The 13,956-nt window shown below is 41.7% G+C and overlaps 2 protein-coding genes across 4 annotated transcripts in view; one reads left to right on the forward strand and one right to left on the reverse strand.

Moving 5' to 3' along the window:
* Positions 1-1,201: 1,201 nt before the first annotated feature.
* Positions 1,202-13,493, forward strand: pkd2 (polycystic kidney disease 2). Of its 2 annotated transcripts, none has more exons than XM_083538660.1 (16): positions 1,202-1,298; positions 1,505-1,982; positions 3,932-4,045; positions 4,253-4,386; positions 4,471-4,721; positions 5,409-5,633; positions 5,897-6,125; positions 6,794-6,964; positions 7,078-7,259; positions 7,359-7,479; positions 8,602-8,700; positions 8,804-8,925; positions 9,016-9,133; positions 9,218-9,381; positions 9,498-9,645; positions 11,232-13,493. In XM_083538660.1, the coding sequence occupies exons 2-16, from the start codon at positions 1,550-1,552 to the stop codon at positions 11,457-11,459; spliced, it is 2,739 nt and encodes a 912-aa protein (XP_083394786.1). In that variant the 5' UTR covers positions 1,202-1,298; positions 1,505-1,549; the 3' UTR covers positions 11,460-13,493. The 2 variants fall into 2 exon arrangements, with proteins under 2 accessions (XP_083394786.1, XP_083394787.1); XM_083538661.1 differs by having other exon boundaries at positions 1,217-1,298; positions 9,221-9,381.
* Positions 2,075-13,956, reverse strand: part of inpp4b (inositol polyphosphate-4-phosphatase type II B) — a 765,675-nt gene continuing 753,793 nt past the window's right edge. For both annotated transcript variants that reach the window (XR_014533081.1, XR_014533082.1), the window contains one exon: positions 2,075-2,521. The gene's annotated coding sequence lies outside the window, so the exon portion shown is untranslated. The remainder of the gene's footprint in view (positions 2,522-13,956) is intronic.

The following is a 13,956-nucleotide window of genomic DNA, read 5'->3' on the forward strand; positions in this document are numbered from 1 at the left end:
TCAGACGTAATGCATGCCCTCTGAACCCTTCACCATCAATGCAATTGAATTACAACTCTTAAACATTATTAAAGTTTTCTCATTTCCCAAAAGTGGCATGGAAAAACTCCCGGAGATAGTATGAGGAGGAAACCTTGAGGGTGAACCAGACTCAAAAGAGAACCCATCCTCCTCTTCGTGTGTCCATTCATTATAATTTTATCATGGTGGAGTTTACTGTTAAATGATCGCTGCTTCAATGCCGAAATGATCATCCAAATTGTGGCACACTGTTTATATTAATTAGAATCCGAATCCATCCTCATAGTTCTTGAGCTTTTAGATAGAAGGCTGACAGGGAGCAAGAAACAAGGATTATTAAGTATCTTTATTGTTACATGGTAGTTATGAATGCTGCACAGTGTGATTGTTCAGGAGGCAAGTAGAGACTGCGTCTTCATGGAGCTTGCTTTAAGCACATCACTAGGTGTAGAACTCTCTAGTTCTTCTATATGATGTCTTCATAAAGCTATCTTTATGTTTCTCTAATTTAACTAAAGTACATGGTTTGCACACTGTACATACTACATATAGAAGTGATGGTCAGTTGTCCACATACTTTTGACTGAATAGCTCAGCAGCATAGTCGTGCATATAATCGTGTAATTAAGGTAGTTTAGAGAGGATGAGATGGTAAAAAACAATTGGCTGGTTAAACTGTCCGTCATTATTCCTGTCCAATCAAAGTCATGGGTGAGGGTAGACAGTTGTCTAGCAACAACAGAAGCCAAACATACTTCGGTTATTCAATCTATTAGTGGTAGAGTTTCAAATTTCACTAAAAAAATAGTGTAAAACGACGTGTTTGACAAATTATGCATCGAATTTATGTTTTTTTTTGGAACTCATGATAAAATGTTGAAGCATCAAATTCTCAGATGTTTATTATATATTAAAGAAGAAAAATAAACTAATTTGGTCAAATTTAAAATTAGGGTTCAAACAAATATGAAAACAAAAAAAAAATTGTGACTAAGTGAAAGTACAAGATGTTTCCAGATGTTCAAGAAGCAGACGCCATATGCGGTCAAATCTTATTCCAATGGGACCCGGGCCGCGTCTCAAACGCATTGACTTTGACTAGAAAGTGATGGAAACACTACGTCAGTTCTTATGGGTTGTTCGCTCGAGCGTGCATGCTACTTAGTAAAAATGTGCGCTATTTGGGATACAGCCAAGGAGATTTTGGGGAAGACTAGAGGGAACAAGATGGCTGGCTGATGCGGGACGGGAGGAGAGTTTCTCGACTTTTTCACAAAGTAAGAAGCACCTGGGTGTCTGAAAATACAGTGAAATTGATGTGAAGTTGTTTTTCTTTTTCGTACATTTGTTTTTTTTGCTTGTTTTCTTGCACAAAAACCGTTTTCACTTCCAGACTGAATTTTTTCGGATTATTTTTGTAGGGTTTTACTTGTTACTTTAATCAGTGAGGGTAATAAAAAGTATTTTTTGCAATATTTTACAGTATTATTAAGTCACTGAACACGTGTTCGGAAACTTTGTAACCGAAATGAGCTCCAGCCGAAGCCGTTGTCAAGCAGCCAGAGCGTCGAGCTCTGCGCATGCGCAGACGCCATCGCAGACGCAGCCGCAGCCTCTGCCGGACGAAGGGCTGGAGATGGAGAGGATGGAGCCCCAGGGAGAAGTGGGGCTCGGTGTCCCGGAGGATCAGCCTTCTCCAGCGTCCAGCTCCAGCTCGAGACAGGCGTGGAGCCGGGACAACCCGGGATTCGAGCCGGAAGAGGGCATGGATGCGAACTGGAGCCCGGGACGGAGGTCTTTGTCCGACACTTCGAGCAGCGGCAGCGGCATCAGCGGTCTCGGGAGCTTCGCCGGCGGGAGCAACGCGCGCATCCACCGCGGGCTGTACCCGACTCCTCCCGCTGACGGGCTCCACCAGGAGCCGCCCGGTTTGAGAGCGAGGATCCTCGAGAAAATCAGACGTAATGCATGCCTTCTGAACCCTTCACCATTAATGTTTTGCATTACAACTATTTAAGTGCAATATTAAAGTTTTCTCATTTCTCAAATTCTTCTTCTTTCGGGTGCTCCCATTAGGGGTCACCACAGCGGATAATCTGTCTCCATACCCTGTCCTCTACATCTGCCTCTTTCAAACCAACTACCTGCATGTCTTCTCTCACCACATCCATGAACCTCCTCCTTAGTGTTCCTCTTTTCCTCCTTCCTGGTGGCTCCATCCTCAGCATTCTTCTCCCAATATAACTCATGTCCCTTCTCTGCACATGTCCAAACCATCTCAATCTCGCCTCCCTCTCCTTGTCACCAAAACGTCCTACATGCACTGTACCTCTAATAAACTCATTTCTAATCTTGTCCATCGTCGTCACTCCCAACAAAAACCTCAACATCTTCAGCTCTCCCACCTCCTGCTCCACCTCCTGCCTTTTACTCAGTGCCACTGTCTCTAATCCATACAACATCACAGGTCTCACCACAGTCCTATAAACTTTCCCTTTTACTCTTGCAGATACTCTTCTATCACAAATCACTCCTGCTATCACTCTTCTCCACCCACATTTATTCCCACATCTGGAATAAACATCACAATTCACTATGAATCTAGTATTATAATACATTTGACTGGAAATCTTAGATTTTATTCATCAGTATCTTTATATATATACGTCTGCTCTTTTTTATATATATCGTATAGTCGATATATACTTCTTAAGCACTTCACACAGATCAGTCTTAACATTAAAACCACCTGCCAATGGGGCATGGACTCCACAAGACTTCTGAAGGGGTCCCATGGTATCTGGCAACAAGATCCTAGCATCAGATCCTTCTATATCCAATTAACTTTTATTTGTATAGCACTTTGAACTATGGATATTGTCCCAAAGCAGCTGAACAGACATATATATATATACACGTATGTTATAAAGTAGGACCGTTTTGGACATTAGTACCAGTGGTGACGGTGGGAAGAAAAACTTCCTTAAGATGGTATGAGGACTCTTAAAGGGAAGCCCTCCTCATCTAGGTGGCACCGAATGCTCATTCATTCTAGTTTAATCGTTGTTAAGGTGTGCGGTTTAGTGATTGCAGTCTTAAACCATTGTAGCAGGGTGTTGATTTCAGTCCAAATCCACCCTCAGAGTCTTTAGGTTGCTCAGTAACTTCATGGATCTTTCGGCTGTTCATGTGGAACCATCCTCAGATGCACACAGTGATCTCCAACTGGAGAGAAATCCATCCATGGGTAGGGCTTCGGGATGAATCAGGCTGATCGGAAAAGAAGAAAGAAAAATGATCACTGGTACCTCAGGAGCATGTTTAACTTGACAGAAAGAGGGAGAAGAACAGTAGAAGGGTGATTGGGAAAGTCTTGTAAGTTGCAAAGTCACATCTCCATGAATCTGACTCGTTTGTCCAGCACATTCTGCAGATTCTCGTTTGGATCTTGAAAAATCAGAGGTCAAGTCTAGACATTTTGCCATGCTCCTCAAACCGTTCCCTGACCAATTAGTGCAATTTTGCTAGAGATTAAACACTGCATGTCGAGAACATTGTAAAAGACCTGCTCTTTTAAACTGCTCGGGCATTGTCCTCAAGCCTTTGATCAGAGAAGCACAGATCCTTATGCTTGCCCATTCTTCCTGCTTCCAAAACATCAGCATTGAGGACTGAGTGTGTACTTGCTGTATAATAGATCACACCTATTGAAAGATGCTATTGGGGCAAGATGTATTTTGTATTTTGGCACACTGACTTATGAAGTTTGGTGCTCCCTGTGACTGTGCCTGCAGCCTCATGCTGCCATCTGTTGGCGTGTTACAAAACTATTCTCGAAATTTTTTTGATACCACCTCGTGTTTCAAAATACATTAATTAAACTCTTATCAAGTCTTCTGATCGATTTCAGTTTTGTGGGGCACACGTCTCCTGGAGGAGAGAGACAGCAGCAGAGAGATGTACCTCAAGAATGTCCTCAGAGAGATGATCACTTATATCCTTTTCCTCATTACCTTATGCATTTGTAAGTGAAGCACAATTTTCTCAAATATCTTTTGCGAACAAAGTGGTTTCATTTATGCAACTTGTGTTTCTTATGCAACTCGTGTTAACATTTTTCTAATATTCCAATTATTTATCATTATTATTATAAAAATTAAAATAATTACTCCTGATACCAGTTGTTATCATTAACTTTTTTTTCTAAATAATTTTAATGTCTTCATTTCAGTAACATATGGGATGATGAGCACTAACATGTACTACTACACCAAAGTCATGTCTCAACTCTTCCTGGATACACCACTGTCAAATGGAGATGCCACCACCTTCAGGAGCCTCTCCACCATGGAGGACTTCTGGAAAGTAAAAACCTTTGTGTTGTATTTCACACATTTGTATTTTTTTGTCTGAACATTTGTATTAAACGAGGTAAGCGCTCCGTTTCAGTACACAGAGGGGCCTTTTCTGAATGGGATGTACTGGGAAGTGTGGTACAACAACAAGAGCCTGCCAGAGAACCAGAGCCTGATCTATTACGAGAATTTGCTGTTGGGAGTCCCGCGCCTGCGTCAGGTCAAAGTCTTCAATGAGTCATGTCCCGTTCACGAGGAGCTGAAGGACGAAGTGTACGACTGCTACGGCGTCTACGCAGCTGCCTACGAGGACAAGAAACCATTCGGACTGAAAAACGGCACTGCGTAAGTCCGGGATCAGGAAACTCTACTTGGGAAATATACCGTATATATAAAGAATCTTAACACTGCAGTAAAAAAAAAAAAAGATTTGCGCTGGTTTGTTTTTGGAGATTTCATAGTGGTAAACATCACGATAAGCAACTACTTTCTGCCAGTATGTGTATCTGACACACACATAAAAATACAAATTGAACAGCTTTTAGTAATGATTAAAGCATTACTGCAGATATGTACACTATATGGACAAAAGTGTATGTGTGTATGTATGTGTGTGTGTGTGTGTGTGTGTGTGTATCATATTGGGTTCTTCACACAATTCTATAGGATGTCTTTGTGATAGGATAATATTTTCCCTTCACTTACACTAAGAGCTTTACATGGGTTGGAGTGGAAGATGTCCTGCTATAGATCTCTGACCTCAACCCCTTTAGAAGACCACTTCACTACAAAGCACAAAACACACCCCAAAAGAATGGAGATTATTATAACAGCAAACAGGGAGTCAATGTGGAATCTTCACAAAGCTCATACGAATCTTACGGTCGAGTGTCCACCAACTTTCGTCCATATAGTTTTATTATATTGTGCGTAATAGCTGATGTAATCGCTTACACTGTCATTGGTTTCTAATCGCAACCATTGTGGTAATTAATATTCACATTTGACTTCCTATGTGTGTTTATGTGTCAGGTGGGTGTATTCTGAAGAGGTCAGCCTCGGGGAAAGCAGCTACTCGGGTGAAGTGTCCACGTATAGAGGAGGAGGTTTTTATCAGGATCTGTCTCGCACCAGAGACGAGTCAGAGAGAGAGCTGCAGGAGCTGAAGGAAAACCTGTGGCTGGATCGAGGCACCAGAGCCGTGTTCCTTGACTTCTCCGTCTACAACGGCAACATCAACCTCTTCTGCATCATCAGGTACACAGACAATACAAGCGAAAGAAATCTGAACTAATTTAGAGACTGATTTCATCCTCTTGGAAAAAAAATAGCCTGGTGGCTATATAGGATTTATTTAGCAAATTGTTATAATTGTTTAATTGGAATAGTAATTGGATTAGTGTTATATTAAAATAATTATTAAAAATAAACATTCAAATGTGGATTTTTGCCTTCAAGTATCCAAATAATATTTAAACCCATAGCATCGAGAGAAATTGCCTCTGATTTATGGTTTACAGATTGCTGGTGGAGTTTCCAGCCACAGGGGGCGCTGTGACCTCATGGCAGTTCCAGACTGTACGCTTGGTGCGCTATGTATCCAGCTGGGACCATTTTGTTGGGCTGTGTGAGGTTATTTTCTGCTTCTTCGTGCTGTACTACATGGTGGAGGAGGTGCTGGAGATCCGCCTGCACCGCCTGCGCTACTTCAAAAGCTTGTGGAACTGCATGGACGTGCTCATAGTAACGGTAACTAATGCTGCACTGATTGTTTGGTATTTGCTCGGTCTAGAAGTAGCTACATGACTTGACTTGAAGTGGGAGATGCAGGAAGACCAGGACTGGGATTAGAGAGTACTGAGCTGCAAAAATTAATTTACAACCACAAAGTTTTATAACCAGGTTATAACCAGCGAGATGGAGATGTACTGTTTATATGGCAGGCATATGTTATATGTGGACAGGTTTTTGGGCTTATATCGGAAAATTACTAATTACTACTTAGAACCAATTACTAATCAGTAATGTAGATGTAGCAAAGATTTGGTGTACTTCTGTTGATGAAGAGGTTGTTGGACTTTACTGTATCCATGAAAACGGAAAACCAGTATAATTTGAGCTACTTGTGTGAGTTCTAGTAAAATGGTTCTTGCAAGTGAATGGGAATTCTAGTTATAACGCAGGATTGGATCATTGGCAGTGAAATTGGTAGGATTTACTTTATAACAAGACAAAAATTTCCTAAACTTTGTCCTCCATGTTTGTTTTTTCCCACTTGCTCACCAACTAGTGATCGAACTGGTTCATAGATTAAACAAGAAATAAAAAAACACTGAAAAGATAAATATTATGTTACTTCCCAAAGGCTTACATGTCAAGTAATTCAATTTGATTATCTTTGTGTATATCTCTCTTAGCTGAGCGTGCCAGCCATCATTATGAATATCTACAGGACGTCAGCGGTCAACAACAGGCTGAAGTTCCTGCTGGAGAACCACAGCACGTACCCAAACTTCGGACCACTCGCTCGGCTGCAGGTTCAGTTCAACAATATGGCCGCCATCATTGTCTTTCTTGCCTGGGTCAAAGTGAGCCTGTTTTTTTTGTTGTTGTTGTTGTTGTTGTTGTTGAGCTATTCGTTGTTGATCCAGTGCACAGTGAACATTTTGTGTTAAACCCTATTGGGCTTCTTTTTCTGCAGCTATTCAAGTTCATCAATTTTAATAAGACCATGAGCCAGCTTTCCAGCACTGTGTCCCGGTGTGCTAAAGACCTCCTGGGATTCGCCATCATGTTCTTCATCGTGTTCCTGGCATACGCTCAGCTAGCGTACCTGGTGTTCGGAACACAACTCAACGACTTCAGCACCTTCCAAGCCTGCATGTGAGTCCCGGAGAACTTAAATGTGATGTCTGTCTGCTTGTTCGCATCAGTAATCCATGTACAATAAGAGAAAAATTCTCATCATGCCACTCTGGACAGTTTCACACAGTTCCGGATCATCCTAGGAGACTTTGACTTCTCAGAGATCGAAGAGTCGGATAGAGTCCTGGGCCCGATTTACTTCACCACCTTTGTTTTTTTCATGTTCATGATTCTGTTGGTAAGTGATTAGAAGAATCACAGGACATCCTAGTGCTAGACTACTTTTTATAAGGAACCAGAGTCCACATTGCATCACAAGAATTTAGAAAATCAGAATGGAATCTGTTGATTATTAAAATATAGGTATGTTTACATTATAATGGTCATTATTTGTTAATTAAACCACCGCCCTGGAATTTCAGGTAATTCAATGGCTTGTATTGTAGTGTATCTTTCCCTTTCCTATATCTTTACATGTGTAACTAAAAGAAAAGACTGTACCAGACTTTATTTAACACTACATTTAGAGCACCGTTCAGAACCATGCACTGTGGCACCTGTTATGTGTAGGATATATTAGGCAGCAAGTGAACATTTTATCCTCGAAATTGATGCTTTCAAAGCAGGAAAAATGGAAACGTGAAAGCAAGCAAGTTTAAAAAGAGCCAAATTGTGATGTCTAGACGACTGGGTCAGAGCATCTCCAATACTGCAGCTCTTGTGGACTGTTCTCAGTCTGCAGTGGTCAGGATCTCTCAAAAGTGTTCCACCTGCCTAATAATGTGTTGGTCCCCCTTTGGCTGCTTTAACAGTTCTGACCCTTCGAGCATTTACAGCATTAACTTCTTAAGCAGTTTGAGCTACAGGAGCTCGTCTGTTGGATCGGACTACACGGACCAGCCTTTACTCCCCACGTGCATCAGTGAGCCTCGGCCGCCCACGACCCTGTCGCCGGTTCACCACTGTTCCTTCCTTGGAGCACTTTTGATAGATACTGACCACTGCAGACCAGGAACATCCCACAAGAGCAGCAGTTTTGGAGATACTCTGACCCAGTCGTCTAGACATCACAATTTGTCACTCATCAAACTTTCTTAAATCCTTACGCTCGCCCATTTTTCCTGCTTCTAACACGTCAACTTGTTCACTAGCTGCCTGCTAATATCCCACCAGCTAACAGGTGCCATGATAAAGAGATAATCAGTGTTATTCATTTATTGGCCATATGGGGTGTGTGTGTGTGTGTGTGTGTGTGTGTGTGTGTGTGTGTGTGTGTGTGTGTATTCCCTGGTTCTATAAAGACCTTAATTGCCCATGTGGTTTTTTTTTTTGTCAACTCTTTTTTTTCCTATTACTTCAGAATATGTTCTTAGCCATCATCAATGACACTTATGCAGAGGTGAAGGCTGACATGGCGCAGCAGAGATCCGAAATGGAGATTACCGACCTCATTAAAAAGGTACTTAAATTATAAATGCTTTTTTCATTAAAAACATGAAAAAATAGCTGAAAACCTAGAGAGAGAAAAACCAAAACTGAAATGCATAATGGTGCTTTTTTAGGGCTGCCACAAGGCGATGGTGAAACTGAGGCTGAGAAAGACGGCAGTAGATGACATCTCCGACAGCCTTCGCCAGGCAGGAGGGAAACTTAACTTCGACGAGCTCCGGCAGGACCTGCGAGGGTGAACTATGCCTGATTGTTATTGTTAAAGATAATCAAAACCCGAAGATTGATGTGAGTGCTGAGTGAAGGTTTGCCGCTGTGTTTGCAGAAAGGGACACTCAGACGCTGAGATCGAAGCCATTTTCGCCAAGTATGATCTGGACGGAGACCAGGAGCTCACTGAGCATGAACACCAGCAGATGAGGGACGACCTGGAGAAAGAGAGAGTGAGTAAATTTGAAAGATGAATACACACACACACAAACACGCACACCTGTACAGATGTTCAGTGTCTCTCACACACACGCCAGGAGGACTTGGATTTGGAACGGAGTTCGCTGCCCAGGCCTCTGAGTGGGCGGAGCTTCTCTCGTAGCCAGGACGACTCGGAGGAGGACGACGACGAGGACAGTGGACACAGTTCCCGTCGCCGTGGCAGCAGCTCTGGGGGTGTGTCTTACGAGGAGTTCCAAGTGTAAGCTTTTCATTTATGGCACATTTTTGGCACAAGAATCATAGCTGAAACAAGTCTTGATTTGCGCTGTATTAAAGGAACGTGAATGAGGAGTGTAAAGTGAGGTCTGTTCTCAGGCTGGTGCGGAGGGTGGACCGTATGGAGCACTCGATTGGCAGCATCGTGTCCAAGATCGATGCAGTTATTGTGAAGCTGGAGGCCATGGAACGGGCCAAGCTGAAGAGGAGAGAGGTCCTTAGCAGACTGCTGGATGGTGTCATAGAGGTGAGACTTTTACTATAAAGACAACTACAAACTAGTGACAATTAATCAAGGATGTTGAAACAATTTACGGGAGTTTTGGGTATTAATAATACTGGTTGACACTACCCGATCCATACTAGTGATTCTCTTCATACAAATACAGTTATCAATTAATTAATTAAGTAATTGATTAAATTGGCACAAATTACATTGATTAAATTTAATTAACTAACTGTAAAAAATAAATTCAATACTTTACATTTGTTAGACTCTATTTGGGTAATACAGATGTCTATATAAGTGTTTGTGTTTTTTACATTTAATATAAAATCTATTAGAGATGTGTTCTAGTTATTTCAGAATACTTTAACAATAAACTACACACATGTTTACCACACATTATTCATTCATTTTATTTATTCATTAAGGAATTTATTTTCTTCCATCCTTCATTCATTCATGCACTCTCTCGATATCTGGAATTGTCCGGAATTTCTCCTTTTGAAAGAATGTGCAAAATAATCCATTTCATTAGACTGTCATAAAAACATTGGCGATGGCAGGAAGTGGCAACAATTTCACGCATGCGCCTAAAAACAAAACCTGGGTTTTCGCACGCGCACAGTACAAATCGTGTTTCTGGTACAGATAAAGTAGTGACAATGATTGCAGAGAGCTAGGGGGTGTGGCCAATGTGAATGACTCCAGTGAGCTAGGGGGTGTGACCAATGTGAATGACTCCAGAGAGCTAGGGGGTGTGGCCATTGTGAATGACTCCAGAGAGCTAGGGGGGGGTGGCCAATGTGAATGACTCCAGTGAGCTACGGGGGGTGGCCAATGTGAATGACTCCAGAGAGCTAGGGGGTGTGGCCAATGTGAATGACTCCAGAGAGCTACGGGGTGTGGCCAATGTGAACGACTGGAGAGCTAGGGGGTGTGGCCAATGTGAATGTCGATGTGAATGTCTCCAGAGAGCTAGGGGGTGTGGCCAATGTGAATGTCTCCAGAGAGCTAAGGGGTGTGGCCAATGTGAACGACTAGAGAGCTAGGGGGTGTGGCCAATGTGAATGTCGATGTGAATGTCTTCAGTGAGCTAAGGGTGTGGCCAAGGTGTATGGCTTTAGAGAGCTAAGGGGTATGGCCAAGGTATTGGCTCCAGTGAGCTAAGGGGCGTGGCCAAATTATATGGTTTCAGAGAGCTAAGGGGTGTGGCCAAGGTATATGGCTCCAGAGAGCTAAGGGGTGTGGCCAAGGTATTGGCTCCAGTCAGCTAAGGGGTGTGGCCAAGGTATATGGCTCCAGAGAGCTAAGGGGTGTGGCCAAGATATTGTCTCCAGTGAGTTAAGGGGTGTGGCCAAGTTATATGGCTCCAGAGAGCTAAGGGGTGTGGCCAAGATATTGTCTCCAGTGAGTTAAGGGGTGTGGCCAAGTTATATGGCTCCAGAGAGTTAAGGGGTGCTGGCAGGAGTCTGGTTGTTAAGAGTAGCCTGGCAGGCGGTGTGAGAGTGTGGGTGAGCTTGTAGGGTTGTTAGACTTTTATGTAGCGTTTAATCACTGACTTTGCATTTTCACTCCTCTGTATTCATTTTTTTTGCCTCCTTTCTCAGGATGAAAGGTTGGGTAGAGATACGGAGGCTCACAGGGAGCAGATGGAGCGGCTGGTGCGAGAGGAGCTGGAGCGGTGGGAGTCAGATGATGCCATCTCTCAGATCAGCCATCAGCAGGCTGCTCCTGTTGGTTTAGGAGCTCAGCCCCGCCCACGCAGCACTCGCCCCTCCTCCTCATTGTCCACTGAGGGTCCAGACACCGGAGGCAGTGGAGGTGGACAGGTGTAAGACCTTCACCGGTCACACGGCCATATAAAATATTTCAGCAGTATTTTCCTTTGTATATATGATGGTACATCAATTTTGGATTATGTTTCTGAGCATTAATGAAGGCACAATTACACACTTTATCAGTTTTAGTGCAGGAACTAAGCAGAATAGATCTAGGTTTATGCATAAAAGTTGTAGAGCTTTTTCTTTGCAATTATGCAGTGTGTGTATACAGTATATACAGACACACATACATACACAAGGGAAGAAATTATTAAATTGGACCACTTTTGATAGATACAGACCACCCCAGACAGGAAACATCCCACAAGAGCTGCAGGTTTGGAGATGCTCTGACCCAGTCGTCTAGACATCACAATTTGTCCATCGTCAAACTCTCTCAAATCCTTACGCTCGCCTATTTTTCCTACTTCAAACATTTCAAATTTGAGGAGAAAATGTTCACTTGCTGCCTCACAGGTGCCATGATGAAGAGATAATCAGTGTTATTAATTTTACTGGTCATGATGTTATAATGTCATAATGTCTGATCTGTGAATAGTATCCAATAGTATAACATAATGACAGTATTTTATTTTGTTATATTTAATTATTGGAGTGCAGTATAAGCCCGCCGGTAAGTGCCTGTTTAAAATACATTATATGGGCAAAAGTGTGTGGACACCTGACCATAAGATTCATATGTGCTTTTTGAATTCCACAGCGAGTCCCCATTTGCTGTTATAAAAACCTCCACTCTTCTGGGAAGATGTTCCATTGGTTTTTAGAGACATTGTGGAGATTTTGTGCTCATTCAGCTACAAGGGTGTTAATAAAGTCAGGTACTGATGTAAGTGTAAGTGTTGAGTAGAGTTCAGGTCAGATCTCTATAGCAGCCCATTCAAGATCTTCCACTCCAACCCATTTAAAGCATATCTTCATGGATCTGGCTTTGTGTACAGGACGATGCCATCTTTACAGCATCCAAAAGACGTCCTGTACAATTGGGTGAATCCAACTTTGTGGCAACAGTTTCGGGAAAGAAGTACATATGGCTGGAAAAGTCAGGTGTCCCAATACTTATGTCTATATAGTGTACATTATTTAAATGTAATATGCTTGTTTTTATATTTAATTAAAAATCTGATACATCAGTTTACTATTTACAAAAATATATGAATAAATCGGATATTCTTCCCCGTCATTTAGGGTTTTGTTTTGTTTCTGTAATTATAAAAAAAATATATATATAAAAAATTTAATTTTTTTTTTTTACATTTTACGTCCACACTATTATTTCTCCATGACGGTACTAATTTAAGTCACACAATGAAGTCATTTTCTTGATATAAAACTTTAGTTAATCCATTTATTTGTAGTCGCTTTCACTTAATATAGTCGCATGAGCGGCATGCCTTGTCACAGGAGATGTATTTCAAATTACTGTCATTTTCTTTTTATCCATTTAATATTTGTAACTTGAAACAAACTTCGATTCGGAGTGCATCTGCTTTCATGAGAAGCTTACTATGTGCTGGTTAGACTCGTTTAGCTGAAGTCGGAACGTGTTTTTTTTTTTTGTTTTTTTTTGCTGATATTAGTTTTCCCTCACCACGCAATCTGAATTTTCTTGACTCGGGTTGAGCGAGCTGATGTAATGCGATGATGTCCGTATCGAGATGACATAATCTAGGTACTACATGTTACTATTTTTGTACCAATTTCTTTTGTATTTTTTTGTGTGTGTGTGTGTCAATCCTTTAGTTTTGCTGGCAAACTTTAAGCTACATATTCTTGACACCCCTTTTTCTTTCATCCACACTTTTCTTTTTTTGGTATTTTATATTCCTTGATTAAGGCTGATATTCAGTATGATTCAGTATGGCGCTCTATTTTCCAACATTGTATGCACAACATGAGCTCGAGCAGTGAGAGCAGAACTTGTATCAGCGAACAGCTCAGGATATTTGGCTTTGCATTTCTGACTTTTTTTTAAATCAGTGTTATTGTTTTAATATCTGCATTGTTTCAGAATAAAAGATTTGCACATTTTTACAGCGCCCGAGTGTATTTTTTTCAATGAGTGTCGCAGCCCACCATGAGACTGCATAGTGAGATAGTAGAGAGAATGTACATGTCTACATTCGCATATCACTTATACATTACAGCACAGTGAAATTCATAGCTCATATATCTCAACATTGTGAGGAAGCTGGGCTCAGCCATGAAACAGTACCCCTGGCAACTTGGCAATACTGGGGCTTGAAACCCCCACCATCTGGACTGTGACCCAGTACCTTGACTACTGAGCTACCAGTTAAAATGAAATCGGTTATATCTGTATAGCGCTTTTAACAATGCACATTGTACCAAAGCACCATTACAGAGATAAAGAGGTTATAAAGTTGGAATGTATAAGTTTGTTCATTATAAGGTTATACCTAATGAATGGTGGCTGACAAAAAACTGCCTTGGATGGTATAAGGAAGAAACTTTGAGAGCACCCAGACTCGTC

The sequence above is a fragment of the Silurus aristotelis genome (genome assembly GCF_946808225.1).
Source record: "Silurus aristotelis genome assembly, chromosome: 4".
NCBI lineage: Eukaryota > Metazoa > Chordata > Actinopteri > Siluriformes > Siluridae > Silurus > Silurus aristotelis.

Excerpts from the sequence above, each read along its gene's own strand:
- pkd2 (XM_083538660.1), top strand. The coding sequence starts at position 1,550 with ATGAGCTCCAGCCGAAGCCGTTGTCAAGCAGCCAGAGCGTCGAGCTCT. Across the intron at positions 7,260-7,358 it reads AGCACCTTCCAAGCCTGCAT|TTTCACACAGTTCCGGATCA; the intron begins GTGAGTCCCGGA and ends CACTCTGGACAG. Across the intron at positions 8,701-8,803 it reads TTACCGACCTCATTAAAAAG|GGCTGCCACAAGGCGATGGT; the intron begins GTACTTAAATTA and ends GTGCTTTTTTAG.